This window comes from Aspergillus costaricaensis, assembly GCF_003184835.1.
Source record: "Aspergillus costaricaensis CBS 115574 unplaced genomic scaffold BO79scaffold_23, whole genome shotgun sequence".
Lineage (NCBI taxonomy): Eukaryota > Fungi > Ascomycota > Eurotiomycetes > Eurotiales > Aspergillaceae > Aspergillus > Aspergillus costaricensis.
This window is the reverse complement of record NW_020291823.1, coordinates 183639-203994: the sequence shown is the minus strand read 5'-3', so window position 1 is coordinate 203994 and position 20356 is coordinate 183639. Positions and strand designations below refer to the sequence as shown.

Here is a 20356-nt window from a genome sequence, read left to right as displayed (position 1 = left end):
AGCTTACTGTAATCCTTGTCCTCTAATGATGCTACATCCCCTCAAACAAATTCCCAACTAGTAATGCACAAACCCATGAACCCATACTAACCACGAACCCCTGCCCTCCCCTCTTCCATACACCAACTCCATCTTCCCACATCCCGCTCAAACCCAACACCATTCTTTCATCCGACCTAAACCACCCCCATAAATAAAAGCATCCAAACACACACGCAAACAAATCCAAAGCAAGATGTCCGCCTCCTCCCTCGTAGCCCTCGACTCCCTCGAAGCCACCATCCTCATCGACAACGACCTGGACCCCATGTCCCCCATCCCGCCAGACACAGTAGAAGTGACCGGTCTAATGCGCACGCTAGCAACATCCTCTCCGCACGAAATCCATGACCGGGGCGATGCGCATAAGGAGCTTCAAATGGAGGATATATGCTGCTCTGCGCATGGGTTGTCGATTCTTGTGGTGCGTTATACCCTTCCTATCATCTTTTGCCCTCCTCTCTGGATCTTGGAAGCTGAGAAAAACCCCAGACCGCAACAAAAGACCACAAACAACACACGATCCTCTTCGACGCCGGACCTGAAGGCGACGCCTGGGAGAGGAATGTGAAGCGGCTACGGCCAGATTTGGCGGACGTGGAGGTCGTGCAGTTGTCGCATTGGCATCGGGATCATTCTGGTATGTTATTACTTCGTCCATTGAGGTAAAGGGTGGTGTGTGCTAAAGGTGGTATAGGTGGTCTCCAACGAGCCATTGAGATGGTTACAGATGCTAAGAAGAAGAAAGCCAGCGGGAATGCCTCCACGACGGTGGTTGATCTTCACCCCGATCGACCGGATTACAGAGGCATGGCTATCGGCCAGAATATCATCTCGCTGCAGGCTGATCCCACCTTCGAGGAGTTAGAAGCTGCCGGAGGCACGGTGCAGAAACATGCTGATGCGCATACCGTCCTCGATGACTTCTTCTTCATCTCGGGGGAGATTCCGCGACGGACGGGGTATGAGCATGGATTGAAGGGGGGGATGAGGTTCGATGCGGAAGCAAAGGATTGGTTCTCGGATGAGGGGATTGCGGATGAGAGGTTTTTGATGTGTAGGCTTAAGGGTATGTCAGATCCTTTGGATCAATGTGCTGTGGCTGACTGGTTTATTTAGACAAAGGCATCGTCATGTTCACTGCGTGCAGTCATGCCGGTGTGGTCAATTGCGCACAGCATGCGGTGGACTCGCTGGACGGCGAGGACCCTCTACATGCTATTGTTGGCGGCTTTCATCTTGCTACTAGTGAGGCGTCACAGTTGGAGAGTACCGTTAGGGATCTGAAGAGGCTGGATCCTGCGGTTATTCTTCCGGGGCATTGCTCGGGGTGGAGGGCTAAGTTTGCCATTGAGAGGAGTATGCCGGGGGCGATGGTGCCTTGTTCGGTGGGGATGAAGATTAAATTCTAGGTAACTTACAGTTTCGCTGGGTTTATTGTCATGATGGATGTTGTTCTTGGGAAGATGCTAGTCTAGCCTAGGTCTATCCAAGACATCTCCAGCAGCAATGTTCAATCGAACAGTCATGCCATGGTGATGACTTGATGGGGCTACAAGAGCATCTGGGAGTTATTGTATGCTCATCGACCTGGCTAGACCACCAGGCCGAGCTTGGAAGAGCATAATGGCAGCAGTCGTGCTGCATTGTCATACGCCCGTTCTCATGGAGGTTCGATATAAAACCACAGATTCCCACCGTGTTCGATTGAAAGTCTGTCTCGGATGTTATCGCGAACAGAATGATATCTCTCGCACAAGATCCAAGGACTGCACCCTTCCGTTTGGGGGATAACAATGGACATCCCAGTGACACCGTTGCATCGGCAGTCTTGGTATAGAACTGGGATCACAGTGCACATACTGGCGGGAGAGAGGAGTATCGAGGTATATATACATATATATATGATCTAAAATTGCTTGAACATATGAACTCATATAAATATATCGGCTCTGCTATGAAGTTGAGCCCGTCTGGATGGATGTTGGGATTGTATATATATCATTGCACAGTTATAATATATACTATCTACTCACAACTACAACAACTCATAAAATCACCACTATTCCTCATCTATAACACACCACCGTAAACCTTCATCACACCTACAACTACAATAAACTCACACACCCAACCCAATTCCTCCATTCCACTGACCCGAACACCACCATCTGACCCATCCATCCATCCACCGCTCACCGACTGCAGTATGATGATGATAGCACAACATGACAGCACTACCTCAAGCACGCCAAAACTCAAAACGAAAAGCCAAGTACGAGCCCAGCAATCCAGACCGGCACGACCCAAGGGACCAGAAGCAGGCTAGAATGGCTAGAAAGCAGCAGCATCATCATCACCCATCACTACGGCGTACATGCATACATACATACTGCAATGCACATTCCATACCGCCAAGATTCCATCTATGGATTTATATCTACGGATAGTAAATTGGAAGGGTTGTAACGTCATGCAATGCAGGAAGGAAAATATTGTAAGAGGTTGGGTAGGTAGGGTTATTGTGCATATACTTTCTATCTACTGTACATGAAGATGAGGAGAGGTGGTATGCAGAGGAAGGGAATAGAGTTAGAGTTTGTATGTTACTTAGTTGGTTGAATTCGTGGTGGGAGGTGATTCGCTTGTATACTGACTTACTCTTCTAATCTCTTGGTACTTCTGAGATATGTCTGTTTGTCTCTGGAGGTAGAGATGAATGAATGAGTGAGGTTGGGGTATAGGCGCAGCTGTATGTATGTATGTGTGAGTGTATGTAGGAAGGAAATTAACATGTCGTGTAACACCATCCATCCATCCATCCATCCATTTACTATCAGTAATACTGTAAGTATTCTATTCCATCCCATTCTTACCATACATACATACAAACATACAGACTGTACACATATGCATCTACCCAGATTTCTCATGCTGTATGACGTATCCCTACAGAGCACAGCATGAAAGTGATGACGACCACTTACTATACCTGCCAAGTATTTGATTCAATTCTCTAAGTAATTCCTCGTTTGATCACTTCGTAGTTGATTACTCTTTTTTACCATTTGTGTAGATGCCTATAAGTAAACAACCCATCCATCAAACTCTATATTAAGTATATACTGTAGCCTACTAGTCATCTGATCAACCCTGCAGAAGGTTAACAACTACTACACTTCTCACTGTTGATCACCCGCGACTCAAACTTCAGGCTGTGCTGGGCTGGGCTGTGCTATGCTGTGCTGTGATTGATGATGATGATGATCCCCATCCTTCCCCCTCTCCGCTGGCTGCATTACACTCTACAAGGGAGGAGAGGGGCGGTGCAGGAGGCAGCAGATACGCCCCTTTGCCAAGAACAATAAAAGGGAGGAATGCACGGCAGGGCTTGGCGGGGAGATAAGAGGGGGGGAGAAGAAAGGGGTAACTTTGTTTGTTTGTTTGGTATGGAGATTATGGAGGATGAACAGATGGGGTTGGGGTTGAGTTAGTTAATTTACTTATGGTGTTGGTGGTGGTGATATGGGGTATGGGGTAGAAACTGGGTTGATGAACTGGTGGGAATGTCTATTAATCACTGTAGTATACTACTAGTATGTTGTTGAAGTATATGGCCGGTTCTTTGTTGTATGGAATATAATCCTAGACAAAGAGATTCTTACTATGTCTTTCTCTACTATTCTTGCTTTATTTCCTGTAAGCGAAACACGAATTGAACGACATACTGTAGTAAGTAGTAACAACTCCCGCCAAGCTGCATCACCCGTCATCACCACCACCACCACCTTCATAAACGTCAACACTACACCCAGACAAGTAACTCGTTGCACTGATAACAACAACCACCCCAAAATCAAGTCATTTTCATTACACTCTATAATTAGTAGTAAGCTACAGACACTGCCTCGTTATCAACCGTGCACATCCCACCCTGGCAATTAATTATTCGCACATCAAAAAAGGGATGGATGATAGACAAAACCGCCAAGAAAAAGCCTTGCTGAAGACTGCACATCTCCCGCTTGGCGCAAAACAATCTGCATAACTATTGGCTTGGAAAGGGGGTAAACCTACTACTACTTACTACTGTAAGAGGGAGAGTCACGTTTTCGAGGGGCGGGTTAAGTTACTTATTTGTTTTTTGCTTTTTATTTCTTTGATTTTGCTTGGCTGTATGGAGTATTATTCGTGTGATAGTATATCTTGAGTTGTTCGGTTACTAGTAGTACGTACTTAGTATCTCATTTTGAATATGGATTATACTTTCTTCATTTCCTAATTTACAAAAATCATTTCTCGCTTAGATGCCATCTTCGCAAATGTAGATAGCCAGGGCAAGAAAGGCAGCCAGCCAGCCAGCCCCCTGATGAACTGTCGATCTGATATCATCTTTCCACATCAGCATCACCATCACAATCACATCAGGGATACGGATTATCCTGACGGGGATAACTCACTCGGCAAATACTTCCTCAAGTTAACCTTATTTTATTATTATTATCACTTAAGTTCAGGAAAACTCTATCCATCCTGCCAAGTAGTAACTACTGTCTCACGACTTTGTCCCGTCGGACCCTCATACGAAACGGAGTCGGAGTATATTAGGATATCACATCAGACATACTTACTCCGTAGTCACGGACCAGAGTGGTAGTTAGTAACCAAGTGTCTATCTGACATCATATGCAGGTATACATAGTTAACTACCTACCTAATTGATCGATTCTTCACACATCTAGAAAACGGATAGTTATATCCGTAAAAACTCAAACCACACCGATCTACATCATTATTATCCTTCCTTCCCTTTTAGATGATATGACTTCCCTAATGTACGTATGTATAATCTCCATCTATAATTTATCCATGTGGCTACTGCAGATTCGTCTGTCTGTTCGATTAACCTGCCCCTTCTGGAAATATATAGTGGATGTGGGTGTATCAGACAATGATCCGATAATTAAACTTCATGTAAAACATGGCATGTGAGTCGAGCGGTGGGATGATGGAGATGAGACAAGACAAGCCAGGTACTAGAATAGTCGGTCAGATCATCGATACTTATTCTTCCTTGGGTATGATGTTGATCGATGGTACCTACTTCTGATTGATGCAAGAAGGGGTACCTACATATGTATTGGATAGAGGATGTAGGCACGGGATATATACTGAAACAGGGTGATTGAAATCAGGGTCGGAGCAGACTGCTGCTGCACTGTGCTGCAGAGAGACATGAATGGTTGTTTTGTCTTGAATATACTACACTTACTACTTGCTACTGCTGTCTAGTGAGATACTTCTGTAGAACGTATATAATATCAAGTGTATATCACGGGGTGCCCAAACCTGCACAAAAGTACTCAATACATATATGAACATCCAGGTACGGAGTACTTAATTAGACACAATAATCCATGCTGGTGATCCCTTGGCATCGATCCATACACACTCAAAGCTGTAGGCTACTACGAGATACTACTACGTCTGGCAACAAAGTTAAACGTGTATCAGACAAACTACCACACCCAATAGACATGAGACATCACCACTACTACAGTACTACGTATCCCTACCCAACCCTCCCTCCCTCCATCAGACACGTCTCCTCCAAAAAGCAACCCGGCAGATTTATTCCCTCACTTCAGCCTTACATCCATCGCTTCACACACCCGACACTCTATTCCGGAAAAATTCTTCACACCCAACATTGAACATGGACTTTCGGTCCAGTACCACGGTTCATACCCGACAACATCCAACCATGGAAAAGGAGACAACAGACTGGGGGGAGAGGGATAAAGTAAAACGCCCTGAATGGATGGATATGAACGGGCGAATGTATGATTGGAGGGAGGGGGTAAACCAAACTCTGGTGCCAGTCTATGTCTTGTCTCCAAAACGGCGCGCCCGTGCCGATTCCCGTGTCGCGTAGTTAGCCCAGACCCGTTAGCAGTTAGTTACCACCCAGTAAAATAGTAGTAGAACTTCGGCGACCCTGACTACTGAGTGGGAAGGGCCGAATATGCCGAGGAGAAAGGCCGACAAGGCAAGACATGGGCATTTGCTCATACGCGCCGAAGTTGAGTGAGGGATAATGATGATTCCACCCACTCATTTCATTTCAATTCAATTCACGCACTCATTTGGGGCTAACTTACTTGGGGAGTCGTGTGCGTGATTGAGCGCATTTGCAGCGCAAATGGCGTTCCACCATCACCCCAGGGTGGGCTTGTCAGCCCGGCAGTCACTTAAGTAACTAATCTATTTTGTCTGGTGGGAGAGCTGCACGAGGAGGGGTAGCTAGTTAGTTACTTACTTAGCTAGTAAGCTATTTGACACAGATAAGCTGGCTGGTTGTTGCGTTGCGAGTTCGGTATCCCTCCATCTTGTCCTGCCGATATCCGTTCCAGACCCGGTCGTTTTGGACTGTTCCATGTCTACTACTGATTGACTAACTATTGGGTTCTCGCTTCCACCAGGGTATTCTTCCCTATCGGTAGCTAATTGTCCATGATGCAGTAGTTGTCACCGGTCGGCCCATGATAGGCAGGGAGCGACCTGAAGCATCTAGTGCTATCGATCCGGCTTGCCGCGCTTCATTGCTATCTAACTAGTCCATCTAGACTGGATATCTAGCTATGTCCGGAAAATAGCTCTCTGCATCGAAACTCTGCAGTCTAATTCTAGTTCTAACCAATTTCGCCGACCGTAGCTTACTTCCAAGACTGGCCAACAGCAAGTCGCCCAGGTACGGACGGGCAATAATTCCCCGAGTCGGGGAGGGCTCGGGCTAAACCCGATCCAAGCATACGCACAGCAGCCCGGAAGAATAACCAAGGGCAATTGCACTGCTAGAAAGCAACCAAACTAACTAACTAACCGATTTATCGGATTCTGCTGGTCACTGGGCAGAAGCAGTTCTGCAAAGCACGGCGCGTCATCAATAGATGGTGGGTTAGCTGCCACGGTGGCACGCTGGGGCGCGCGCGTGCGGATGCGGAATGGAAATGAGGTTAAAAAATCTCTCATACAAGCCAGCAAGTCTTCTCCGGAGGTGTCAAAAAGGTAAGGACGATAAAGCTCCTGCAGTAGCTCTTTAGTGGTTGTCGTCAGAGCGTTGGAGCTCGGCGAGGTTTGAGAAACGACGTACGCAGCCCAGCTAGCTGCTTTGTAGCTAGACTGGTATCGAGCTACTGAGGGTAATTGGAGCGGGCTAAAATTGCGCTGCTGCTGCTAATATCCAGCATCTGTTGCTGCTGGGGACGACGGCTGGCCCGTTGACGAATGACGATGGCGCATCCTCGTACTCGATTGGGATCTCCGATGAACAGTCGGAGCTTCCTCCCGCCCGTGGGGGCAGGTACATACGTGTAGCTGTGAGTAGTCAATGGTCAAGGACTGTCCCCTCCCACTAAGTAACTGATTAGTCGTCATCATCGTACTGCCAATGCTGCAATAGCAATAGTATCCTTCGATAGTATGATACTTTGCAGGAGGATAGTACTATCTATCGAACACAACACTTTCTTGGTGCTCTTGGCAATGGTGCTGGCAGCACGAGCATCTCCATTTGCAAAGGCGTTGTGCGATCGATTGTCCGCTACTGCAGCAAGTACCTCGACCGCGGAGGTCCGATGCGCGACTGGGATGTTGGATGGAGGAGGGTGCTACTGCTGCTATCCTTGAACCTCGGGTGAACGAGGGCAGACCAGGTCCGACAGAAAATCCCTCACCAGGATCCTCGATGAGACAGCTTGGCACGGGCGATCGCCCGGTGGGGGGAAGGGAAGAGGAAAGGCAGGCTCGCGGCGAGTTGGGACCGCGATTGGTATCATTATTGGGGGCCGCTAACTGTATTCGTAATTAACGTCGGTGAAGTGGGAGGAATTGGCCCCGTTACCGCGCTGAGTCGATGGAGTGACCAACTGACTAGCCGTCTAGTCTTGGTCACTACTGTAGGTACCAGAAAGCCAAGAACGAGCCTAGTGGTATCTAGTGGGCGCTCCACGGACGCCCGTGGTCGTGATCGCATTTTCGAGGTCATTTGTTCGTGCTGCTGCTTTCTTTATGCACCGACTGACGGAACAATTGCCATTGTGCCGAAACCTGTATTACCTAAGGTCGTATCTCTACCTGCAAGTAGTCTAGTAGGTGATGAAGATAGAATGTAGTAAAGATTACGAGGTGTAAGCCATGACTCTTGTCATACGCGCCAACACGCGCCGTCATCGTGCGGATAATTGTCTCACCCCCGTCATCTATACACGGCTCGTACGAGAGGGTCGGCCGAAACTGGTTTAGCATCCTTACGGGTAGCCGACCTTATCCCGAAGGGGAATTTCGTTGCCCCCATCCATTAGCCAACACACTGGCCTGACTGACTACTGACTGTGCTTTGCGAGTCCCTCAAAGAAGAAAGCCACCAAAAGTCGCATTAATTATTGGCAAATTGCCCCAGAGGCCGAAATCAATAATAAGGACAATCCCACCAACACTATGACTTTACCCGATTTCCCTATCGGACTGCCGATTATGACGTAGCACCCACTCCCCCCCATCTCCCCAGTGGCCATGACCCCTCGACAAATCCCAATTCAGTGGCCAACAAACTCCCCTGCTGCCGACATCCGATGTGCCATGTCAGCCCCAGAAAAATTCTCTGATCTCGAACCCTCACCCCAAAATTTCGGAGCGGCAAAACCAAGAAGAATCGTCTGGACAAGGAAATGCAGCTAACTGGCTCCAAGGGCCCCAGTCGAAGCCTTCTAGAAAACGTCGAGAACGGCGAATCTGCGGGTTCGATGCGGTCAGAAGGTCCTTGTTGCCCCTCACTTTTTTGGGGCCTTGCATTCGGCTGGTCCGGTGGCGACCAGTCAGTCGAGTCCCAAGTCAGTCCTTCCCGACTGAGTATGGCGCTACTACTACGGAGTACTACTACTACTGTGGACAAATCTTGGGCCCCTCCTCCAACAATCAATCAATCAATCAATTGCCCTGATAAGCCCCATTACTAAGGTATTTTAGTCCGCGCTCGGGGAAGTGCGGGCTAGTTACTTAGTCTAACCCGTAGTGGGAGTTAGCCTCTTACTATCTACTCCGTACTCCGGTCTACTACTCCGGACTTTGGCAGTGGCGCGCCCGCACGGAATAGCCTCACTTTTTTCCATTTTGTATGGACTATGGCTCCATTGCGGGATATAATATCATGCACTATTGTGTGGTCATCCATCACTATGAGGCGAACTTGTGACTGATTGATTTCTCCATATTTTCCTTTGTTAAGTCATGATGGACGACGCGGGGAGGGTCTCGGTCTCGGTCTCGGTCTTTCAACCCACACCGGCAATACCGATGACTGACCTTCTTTGACCGTTCTCGAAACCCTTTTTTTTTTGGTTGTTTCTTTTGTTGCGATCATGCAGAATGCTTGCTTGCTGCTGGGTTGGCATCCCTCACGTGTCCCCTGTCTCCATGCATTGTTATGTAGGGCTCCACGTCCGGAGTAAGTAGGTACGGTACGTAGGTACGTAGCTCGATTCACCTTCCCGAAGGGAAGTCAGTCAATATCAGTATGGGTAGTTTAGTATCATCTAAGTAAATTAACTAGACGACGACAACGGACAACGCCATATCTCACTTCAGCCCAGCTGTCAGAGAACGGTTTCAACGAACAAACAAAGATACCCTAACTACGGAGAGCAGGACCAAATAACCTCAAACCCTGATACAAAGGTCCCAAGCAATAAGAAAGAAATTCGAAACAACCCCAAACCCAAATGTCGACAACGAAACGACCATCACCACGACCAACGAACCAAGAGCGATTACCATCACCTCCCATCCTATGGTTCAGGGACAGACAGACAGACAGACGACAAGCGACAGCAGCCAGAACTGACATCCCGACGGAAAAACCTCACTCACCTCAACCCGTTCCACGGTTTGCGTATGTGGGGAGCCTTTTTTGCAACACACACTTAGTAGACTTAGTTACACTTCGGGAAGTGAATTAGTTTGGTAAAGGTAAAGGTACTTTCCCGACTAGGCGAGGTACCAGGTACTAGTGCGGTTTTAAAAACACGAAATGGGGGGACGCACAACAGGTCTCTTATTTCCACGCGCCCGCCCATACCACTCCGGTGAGTGGGTGGGTGCTCCACTTCGGCTAAGAAGGTAAGTAATCCTGGATTGGGACTAGTGTGACGGAGAATCCAGGTACTGGGTTTGCGGGTTTTTGGTTCTGAATTATCCACTTTGGGGTTTTTTTATCTAAAAGTATCTCAATCTCTCTATCTAGTTAGCTACAGTTAAGTATATTCGTGGGATTATTATTATTATTTACTCTCCAAGTAATCTATCTATCTACAGTCTAACTGTGTTAGAGCAATGGAGAAATGAGTTTGGTTTAGTGTACTCCACGATAGCTACCTTTCACTGACTAAGTAGTTTACTACTGTTGGCCTTGGCCCTGACTTTTGGTCTGGTCTTGGCCTTTGGGGAAAATATGGGATGAGATGGGATTGGGGATGGGGTAAAATGGGACAGACAACACATAAGGGGGTGAAAAGTGTGGGATGTGGGATGACTTCCTTTCTTTCTTTCTCCATAGTAACTTAACAACTCCTCCCCCCTCAGCTGACCTTCTATGGGCCTCTTCCCCCCCTTTGAACCCCAGAAATAGTAAAGTAGCATAGATAGGATCCTGTAGTTTGGTATTTTCCAGATGGCTGGGGGAGGAGTCGGTTTTCGAGTCTTGGCTGACGTGGGTTGTTGTTGTTCTGTTTTTGTTTTGCATACCGACCCTGTCTTGCCTTGCCTTGCCTTGCCTTGCTGCCCCAGGTTCAAGTTCAGGCCTACTACGGATACTAAGTTCCCCCCTTATCCCTGTAATAATACCGGGCAAGGGTGAGAATCCCCCGGAATTCTGATCACCATGGACTGCGGCATCCGGGTGATGATGATGATTTGGGGGCGGTTGGGTGGTGCACGGGCTGTACACGGTACTAATTGCGTATGTATGCTATCTAACTCATTACTCGAGGAGTTAGCTAATGGTAGTCACCAGTTTGACCATAGTAGTAACTACTAACAATGGTAGCATAATCGGGAATAGCATCATCATCACCATCACCATTACTACTACAACATGCGGTACCTTCCCATTCGTCAGGAACATAACCCAACGGCGAAACTTCCCCCGTGAGGGAATCTCCCTATGCCCTATCCATCCAGAATCATCATCCTACCTATCTAAGTAACTTAACCACCCAAACCGCGGAAACCGCTCAATCGGCCCCGTCGGGCGAGGCGAAACCAACCACCCACCCCCATCTTCCTTCTCCCTAGCTAGTAACTGAACCTTACTAACCAACCTAAGTAACTAACTTAAACCCCGGTGTACCTAAGTAAGTAGCACCGGAACTATCATATCATATCTGAATTAGGTATAACTCATCCTTCTCCTCCATCATTCATTCATTTCGAACTCCGGGATTAAACTTCGGGCTTCTGTTGGCTTGCTTGCTTTGCTTTGCTTTGGCCTAGGGTAAGTGCGTAGACTAAGGTGAGCGTCACGGTGAGAGAATGCAGTAGATGAAGCGGGATTACCCTCCGTAGGTTAGTGATGATGCTACAGTAAACTTGCATGTGGTTTTGAGTTAATTTTATGGTAATGTAGGAGGTAGAGTGTTATTTTATTTCCCCGCGGCTGATCAGTTCAGTTCAGCTCAGCTCAGCCCAGTTAGACCTTACCTTGATACAGTAAGTAGTAGTTAGATGGATAGATAGTAGTGTGATATTCAGGTCATCGGAGCAAAGGGAGGGGAAAACAGGATGAATCCGATCCGCGTGAAAGGGAAAAAATCTCACTGACCCCATGCCATGCCATGGTTTTTTCTCTTGCATGTGTACGGTCGCCTTTTCAGAGCTCTCTCATGTTGGTTGGGATGGATGGATGGTACGGCAACCATAATGTGATGTGATGGATGAATGGGGCGCGAGGCCGCCCGCCCGATGAAATACTTTACCTACGGGAGATGCAGTAAGTGTAGTATTCTGCAGGTATGGTTGGGCGGATGGGATGTCTCCTCCTCCACAAACATCATCGGATTTTATCCCGCCCGCGTCTGGGGTTGGATGAATGGGTGAATGGATATGCGTTATTTGGTTCAGGGCTTTCTTTCGTTCGGACTTGGGTGGGAGCTGAGTGCGGGCGGTATCGATCGAGACCCGGTCGGGATGACGGTGAATCCCATCCCCATCATCCTACTGCTACTACTCAGCACGGAGTAAGTTGGGTGGCTTAAAGTTGAACCCTTTTACATTCCGAAGCTTTTTTTGTGTTTGTTTGGAATAAGCAAATAAGTTTCTATCGTCCGAGTAATAGTTAGAAGATTACTACGTAGTACTGTGTATATCCATCCCACTGATCTTCACATGGTATATAATAGATAGATGGGGGTAAGGTAAGGCTGTATATTACAATAGAGTGGTCAATCTCGAGCCTCAAATTGATGGGATATATATTATGGAGAACCCAAGTAGGGATCATCGAAGAAGAATACGTACTACTAGTCGAACCCATCAACTCCGAGAGATGCTATTCTACAACTAGTAGAGCCAGCCAAGAACAATTATCGCCAATGTTACTCCGTAGATACCATACGCAGTTGCATCACTCTGAATCGCCCACGTAGCGTAGCGGAAAGCCGAACCTACTAAGAATATCTACGGCGTTGCTTGGAGATAAACCCCATCATCCGGATTCGGACAGCAGCAACTAACCAGCCCAACCACCGAAAAAGAATGTGGAGGAGGAGGAGAAAGGCAGAACAAGATTGAACAAGGATACCATAACCCGACAACGGATCACCATCTTGGCAAAACTACCAAAAAGGGCCAAAAAACAAAATAGACTCATTTAAGTATTACCTTGAGAGTGACTTGAGTCCAAGACAAGCCTTATGCGCGCTGAAAGCTTATGAAATGCGGAGGAAGAAGTCACGAACATGGGAATTCCCTGTTTATCGACGACACCATCATCAAACGGAAAAAAAAGTCTAATAGCGAGAAGGCACTGGAAAACAACTGGAACAATCATCGATGGATGGATGGATGGTTAGTTAGTATGTACGTTGTCAGGCGATCTGGGGCGCTGCGGCGGCGGCGCGCGCAGCGCCCGGACGCGGGCTACGTGGTTGTGGATTAATGCCGTGCATGCATGCATATCTTTCTTTCTTTTTTCTTGTCAGACAAGCCATTTTCCAATAATCACAAGTACTATGCAGTTTTCTTCCTTCCTTTCGGGACTTCCGTGTGTATCCCTGAGGGAGATAGATTGCTTTTCCTGGGAATTCCGGAGAGATCCTGATTTGTCTGGGCTGAGCTGGGCTGGGCTGATGGGAAAATGGCGCGTTTCTTTTTTTACTGCTGCTACTACTGCTAGTGGTTTGATTTGCTTTGCTTGACGGTATCGAATAGATAGATGGTCTGGGCTAACTACTCATTATCTGGAGAAGAAGCACGGGTAGAATCGGTAGAAGGAGGAGGAGGGGAGAAAATTGGGCTGGCTGGTAAGGTTAACATGATAGACGCAACCAGTTGCATCCATCTGGAAGGGAAAACGATGTAAAAATCTTGGTTCGCTGGGGTCGTGGCCATGCATGCATGCTTCCCACATCCTTCCAAGCCAACCTGTCAACCAGATGGCGTCGTAGAAAAAACGCCCAGGAAAGAAATCGAAAATCGAAAATCGAAATCGAAATCGAATCGAGCAAGATTGGAAAAATGTCGCAACGTGCTCTGTACAATGGGCGGCGGCGGCAGCGGCAGCAGAAGCAGCAGCAGCAGCAGCAGCAGGGTTATCTGCGGAGACCATCTGGAACTGGGGTTTCGGTATGGTATGCGATCAGCCTTGGCCACAGATGAAGTCACCGTCTATACGAAAACGACCAATGCCCAGACGAGGCTATTATGGCTACTATTGTTGTATCATGAAACTATATTGCTGCGCTCATTTCATTATTACTGCTGCTACTACTGCTGCCAGACTTGGCTAATAAATAATGCGACGATAGCAGGGCCGAGAGTAAGGTAAGTAATCTTACTCACTTGATAGCAAGACCAGACCAATGATACGGGTCCCCCAGCAACAATGGGAGCAAATAATCCTAGACTGGAGTCCCGAGTACCTAGCCGGCGGAGTCGCATCCCGACGTCAACCAGTCAGACAAAAATGACGCTCTCCGATGGAGCCCATGGCTCCCCACGAGAGGAAATCGGATGAAACTCAATCAGGGCTAGATGCATGGGATTGGCGCGCCGTAAATAAGGAGGGTGGAGAGCAGCACACCTTCCACTCCCCTCCCCCGTCGTCACACGCTCACAGGATGGGATGGTTGGAAAATGGTGGACGATCGACTCCAGGTTGGCGTTAGTGCGAGATTGTGAGAAACAATCACCATCATAATAATAGCGATGCTCATATGAGAGGGACAGAAAGAGACAGAGAGCGACAGAGGAAGAGAAGGAAGGGGGGGGGGCCACAGCGAGGCGCGTGGGGACAAACTCGGGAAGTGCGTAGGCGGAAGATAACGAAGGGTGCGATTCGCAATGGTAATTGCATGGTAATAATAATTATTATTATGGGATGGCAATCAAATCATCCCATCCATTCATCCATCCATCCCACCGATAACAAATGATCGCACAGGAGAAATAATCCTGATGACATAATTCTGGATTTGGATAAGGGAAGGGGGCAGCTGTTTACTTTCTGTGTAGTGTGTACGGCTCATTCTGACCTAGATACCTACTTCCACTTTACTTTCCTACTAACCTTCTACGGGGCCGCGCACCGGGCGGGCAATGGAGTCAGTTCCCGAGTCGGCACGATCATCACCACCATGAATTCATCATCATTTTACTTACTCTTCATTTCCTGGTGTGTCCCCTCCCTCCCCGAGACACGGTCAATCGGCACCAGGAATGGGAACTCAAAACGGATCGTCTGACAGCACCGACCACGGCCACCTACGACATGCGACGATGATGTCAGTTAATTCCGTAGACTGAAGAAAGAATCGAAAGAATCGAAGAAAACGTAGTCAGTCGTAGGGTGTAAGTAGACTATCTATCTAGCTGAAATTGTTTTGACCCTGCATGGCCGGAAATGGTATCATCCAAGTTCTTGGAACTCGCCCCTTGCGTTCCCGTTTGGCTCAGCTCGTGGTTCCAAGATCGGGTAGGACGGCCCTGGCTCTGCTACTCTGTGGCACAGGGAAACCAGTCATTCCAGCGCTTCACGATCGGAGTATTTCGCAGCAAGTAAAAGAGAGACGCTGATTCATATCTTTAGTTGGTAAGGTTAGTTAGTTCGTTAACTAGGTAGTAGTCAGATAGTGTATGTATGTCTCGTCTGTAGCGGTCCTTGGTTTTCCTCAGATCATGTCCCTTTCATCCCTCTTGTGGGCAGAAGAAAAGAAGAAGGGCAACGATCATTTCTTTTCTGCAAGGGAACTACTGAAACTATGAAGTCCGATGTCATCGCTGTGCGCCAGGTGCTACGGAGTAAACAGAAGAAATATGCCAATGATTAACACATAGAGGGTTTGATAGTGTGTATGTGTGTTATGTATGTATGTATGTATGTGTCCCTTTCTTTCTGTCTCCTTCTATCTATCCTTTTAATTTTTTTGGTTTCTTTTCTGTTGGTCTCGGCCAGACAATGCCGATTGACTTACCAACAAGCAAATAGCATGATTGGGATGGGTTATTACTATTACTCTCATCAATTGCGAGGGTCAAAAGGCGACGAGAAAAAATCGCGCATAGTAAAGAGAGCGAGAGTAGGGAAAGGATCAGGAAAATTAACAAGGGCCACCACCCGCACGCGGCAAAAAGGCCATTCACACGGTACTGTCCGTACGGTAAGGAATTCTTTTCCCAAGTGGAAAAAGAGAGCGCCCTGGGCTGGCCGAAAGGCCGACAGAGCCGTCCTCTGTCGGCTCTCGTACCCGTATCTTACCAGTAGCATACCTCAGGTCCATAGTGAGCTCCGAGGAAATAGAGACAAGCTCCTCCCGACCAGTGTATCGGGTGCGTACGGGGAGTCCTCATCCTTCTTGTTCTCCCCAGGATTTACGGTAGGGGAACGAGCGAGAGTGGAGGAGGGAGGGGAGAGGGGGGGCGAACTCGGCACAGCGCTGCCGGTCATGGAGCAAAGCAACAAGAAGCCATTCAGTAAGAGATCGAGACAGCGAGACTGGTAAAGGCGAACGGCGTAAGATGCCGTATCATTGGGTGACCGTCTGGGTATAGTCAGAGTTTTTCCACGGCCCAGACTAGGCTCGATCCGGGAGGTGGGATCCACTTGGCAAACTGGGCTGGGCAACCCAGACAAGGTAATGGAAGCGGGAAAATGAAAAACAAAAAATAAATAATCATCTGAAATTCACTCGGCACTAGCGATGCGTCGGGTTAAGCAGAAAAATGTGTGTGCGTGGGAGGCAAAAAGCGGGTCCCAGTCACAACCTTACCTTACCAGGGACAGCGAACTTTCGATCAAGTGGCTACTGCTGCTCCCGGCCAAGACTAGACCGAGTTGGAGAAAATTAAATGAAGTAAAAAAGAAAATGAGAGAAAAAAGAAAAACGGAAAATCGGAAAATCAAAAAATAATAAAATGGAGGAAGGCGAAAAAAAAAAAAAAAAGTGGGCTTACGCACAGGGAAGGTCGCCCGTTGGAGCTTAGAGAAGACAGACGTGTTTGTCTGGTCCCGTGCAATTGAAGGCTGCCCACCCCCAAATATTAAAGAGTACATTCCCTCCCTTCGCTCCCCTCTCTTCTTCTTCTCTTCTTCATAGGACTATCCGACTCTTGCCATTCCCGTCATTTTTTGTTTGCGTCTGCTCATATCGTTGGGTTCGAAGGCTGTGTGAGCCGTAGCAACAATGGCGGAGCGGAGGATTTCCTATGCTCCTGACGTGGAGAATGGTGACCATTCTCGCGCCCCTCAACTTGATGATGGTGCTGGTCTCGACGAGTATGCCGCACTGAACCGTTACATCTCGACCGCCCCCGACAAGCGCCGCGGTTCGACTGCTAGTGCCGGTGGCGTGAGTGCCGGCAAGAAGAAGAAGGGTTTCTCCCTCTTCGGCAAGAAGAGTGATGGTGTGGAGGAAGGCTTCGTCTGCCCCGATGACTGGCTCGAGACCGACATGCGCTCCGGTCTGCGCTCCAGCGACATTGAGCCTCGTCGCAAGCGTACCGGCTGGAACGAGCTGACCACCGAGAAGACCAACTTCTTCGTTCAGTTCATTGGTTACTTCCGTGGTCCTATTCTTTATGGTAAGGCAATCGACTCTGACAGGACATGGCTGGGATACTAACAGTGCTATAGTTATGGAATTGGCTGTCCTCCTTGCTGCTGGTCTTCGTGACTGGATCGATTTCGGTGTCATCATTGGTATTCTTATGCTTAACGCTGTTGTCGGTTGGTACCAGGAGAAGCAGGCTGCCGACGTTGTCGCTTCCCTCAAGGGTGATATTGCTATGAAGGCCATCGTTATTCGTGATGGTCAGGAACAGGAAATCCTTGCCCGTGAATTGGTTACTGGTGATATTGTATGTTTATCCAATGTCTTGTCAACTCTGTCAGCACTTTCTAACCCACTTTTCTATAGATCGTCGTCGAGGAAGGTACCGTCGTTCCCGCCGATATTCGCCTGATCTGTGACTACGACAAGCCCGAGAACTTCGAGACCTACAAGGAGTACCTCGCCACCGTTGGCGATGACACCCTTAAGGAGAAGGAGGATGAGGACGACGAGGATGGTGGCATTGAGGCCCGTGCCGGTGTCTCCCTTGTTGCCGTTGACCAGTCCGCCATCACTGGTGAATCTCTCGCTGTCGACAAGTACATGGCTGACACTTGCTACTACACCACTGGTTGCAAGCGTGGTAAGGCCTACGCTGTTGTCACTGCCACCGCCCGCCACTCTTTCGTCGGTAAGACCGCTGCTCTCGTCCAGGGTGCCCAGGATCAGGGTCACTTCAAGGCTGTCATGGACAACATCGGTACCACCCTGCTCGTCCTTGTCATGTTCTGGATTCTCGCTGCCTGGATCGGTGGTTTCTACCGTCACCTCAAGATCGCTACTCCCGAGAACGAGGACCGCAACTTGCTCCACTACACCCTTATTCTCCTGATCATTGGTGTCCCCGTCGGTCTTCCCGTCGTCACCACCACCACCCTCGCTGTCGGTGCTGCCTACTTGGCTGAGCAGAAGGCTATCGTCCAGAAGCTCACTGCCATTGAGTCCCTTGCTGGTGTCGACATTCTCTGCTCTGACAAGACTGGTACCCTTACTGCCAACCAGCTCTCCATCCGTGAGCCCTACGTCAACGAGGGTGTCGATGTTAACTGGATGATGGCTGTTGCTGCCATTGCCTCCAACCACAACATCAAGAACCTCGACCCCATCGACAAGGTCACCATCATGACCCTCCGTCGCTACCCCAAGGCCCGTGAGATCCTCGCCCGCAACTGGGTCACCGAGAAGTACACTCCTTTCGACCCCGTCTCCAAGCGTATCACCACCATCTGTACCTGCGATGGTGTCCGCTACGTCTGCGCCAAGGGTGCCCCCAAGGCTATCCTCAACATGTCCCAGTGCTCTGAGGAGGAGGCCGACAAGTTCCGTGAGAAGGCTGCTGAGTTCGCTCGTCGTGGTTTCCGTTCCCTCGGTGTTGCCGTCCAGAAGGAGGGCGAGCCCTGGCAACTGCTGGGCATGTACCCCATGTTCGACCCCCCTCGTGAGGATACCGCCCACACCATCGCTGAGGCCCAGCACCTCGGTCTGTCCGTGAAGATGTTGACTGGTGATGCTCTTGCCATTGCCAAGGAAACCTGCAAGATGCTTGCTCTCTCCACCAAGGTCTACGACTCCGAGCGTCTGATCCACGGTGGTCTTGCTGGCTCTGCTCAGCACGACCTCGTTGAGAAGGCTGATGGTTTCGCTGAGGTCTTCCCCGAGCACAAGTACCAGGTCGTCGAGATGCTCCAGCAGCGTGGTCACTTGACTGCCATGACTGGTGACGGTGTCAACGACGCTCCCTCTCTCAAGAAGGCTGACTGTGGTATCGCTGTCGAGGGTTCCACTGAGGCCGCCCAGGCTGCCGCCGATATTGTCTTCCTTGCCCCCGGTCTGTCCACCATCGTCGATGCTATCAAGCTCGCCCGTCAGATTTTCCAGCGTATGAAGGCCTACATTCAGTACCGTATTGCTCTGTGTCTCCACCTTGAGGTCTACCTTGTCACCTCCATGATCATCATTGACGAGACCATCCGTGCCGATCTGATTGTCTTCATTGCCCTGTTCGCTGACTTGGCCACCATCGCCATTGCTTACGACAACGCTCACTACGAACAGCGCCCCGTCGAGTGGCAGCTGCCTAAGATCTGGGTTATCTCCGTCATCCTCGGTGTCCTTCTGGCTGGCGCTACCTGGATCATCCGTGCCTCCCTCTTCCTCACCAACGGTGGTATCATCCAGAACTTCGGTTCTCCCCAGGAAATCCTCTTCCTTGAGGTTGCCCTTACCGAGAACTGGCTCATCTTCGTCACCCGTGGTGGTAAGACCTGGCCCTCTTGGCAGCTGGTTGGCGCCATCTTCATTGTCGATGTGCTCGCCACCCTGTTCTGTGTCTTCGGCTGGCTCTCCGGCGACTACCTCCAGACCCACCCCGTTGACCGTGCCGACTTCTCCATCAACGGTGATGTCGACATTGTCACCGTCGTTGTTGTCTGGGGTTACTCCATTGGTGTCACCATCATCATCGCTGTGGTGTACTACCTCCTTTCCAGCATCCCCTTCCTTGACAACCTTGGTCGCAAGACCCGCTCCCGCGCCGACACCCAGATCGAGAACCTCCTTGGCCACCTGTCCAAGCTGGCCATCGAGCACGAGGTCGACGCCCACGGCAAGAGCCGCTACATGCTGGGTGCTCGCGCCGAGGTCGAAGAGGATGAGTAAACGCTTGATTGCGCTCCTTAATACCATCCGACCTGGATATCACTTGCTGCGCATACATGCATGAGCTGGGATTCCGGCTACCCTTTTTACCCGTATTATAGACTTTTTTTTCCTTATTACCTTGTCTCTACTGATAGAGTCAATTTCTTTTCTTTTTACATGTATGTATGTCATTAATAGTGGTAAATTTAGTCAATCAAGGGTTCAATTAATACATCTTCCACTGTAACTACTACTTCATAATTCTAATCTTTAACCACACAACCTTTTGGAATCTTACC

The 20356-nt window shown here is 49.0% G+C and overlaps 4 protein-coding genes across 4 annotated transcripts; all 4 read left to right on the top strand.

Annotated features, from left to right (window-relative positions):
• Positions 1-235: 235 nt before the first annotated feature.
• On the top strand, positions 236-1451 carry BO79DRAFT_288752 (MBL fold metallo-hydrolase; the record flags this gene model as incomplete). Its single annotated transcript, XM_025688717.1, has 4 exons — positions 236-463; positions 532-679; positions 737-1108; positions 1159-1451. 4 exons carry the CDS (start codon positions 236-238, stop codon positions 1449-1451), a joined length of 1041 nt encoding a protein of 346 aa, XP_025537730.1.
• A 5937-nt stretch (positions 1452-7388) lies between these two features.
• Positions 7389-7770, top strand: BO79DRAFT_33436 (uncharacterized protein). Its single transcript, XM_025689089.1, has one exon. It carries the CDS (start codon positions 7522-7524, stop codon positions 7726-7728), a length of 207 nt encoding a protein of 68 aa, XP_025537729.1. The 5' UTR covers positions 7389-7521; the 3' UTR covers positions 7729-7770.
• Positions 7771-13827: 6057 nt separating this feature from the next.
• On the top strand, positions 13828-14375 carry BO79DRAFT_246540 (uncharacterized protein; the record flags this gene model as incomplete). The annotated part of the gene is made up of 3 exons (XM_025685576.1): positions 13828-13935; positions 14090-14128; positions 14159-14375. The coding sequence occupies 3 exons, from the start codon at positions 13828-13830 to the stop codon at positions 14324-14326; spliced, it is 315 nt and encodes a 104-aa protein (XP_025537728.1). The 3' UTR covers positions 14327-14375.
• Positions 14376-16927: 2552 nt separating this feature from the next.
• Positions 16928-20288, top strand: BO79DRAFT_176390 (plasma-membrane proton-efflux P-type ATPase). The gene is made up of 3 exons (XM_025679853.1): positions 16928-17388; positions 17441-17664; positions 17724-20288. The coding sequence occupies exons 1-3, from the start codon at positions 16992-16994 to the stop codon at positions 20073-20075; spliced, it is 2973 nt and encodes a 990-aa protein (XP_025537727.1). The 5' UTR covers positions 16928-16991; the 3' UTR covers positions 20076-20288.
• The last annotated feature ends 68 nt before the right edge of the window (positions 20289-20356 follow it).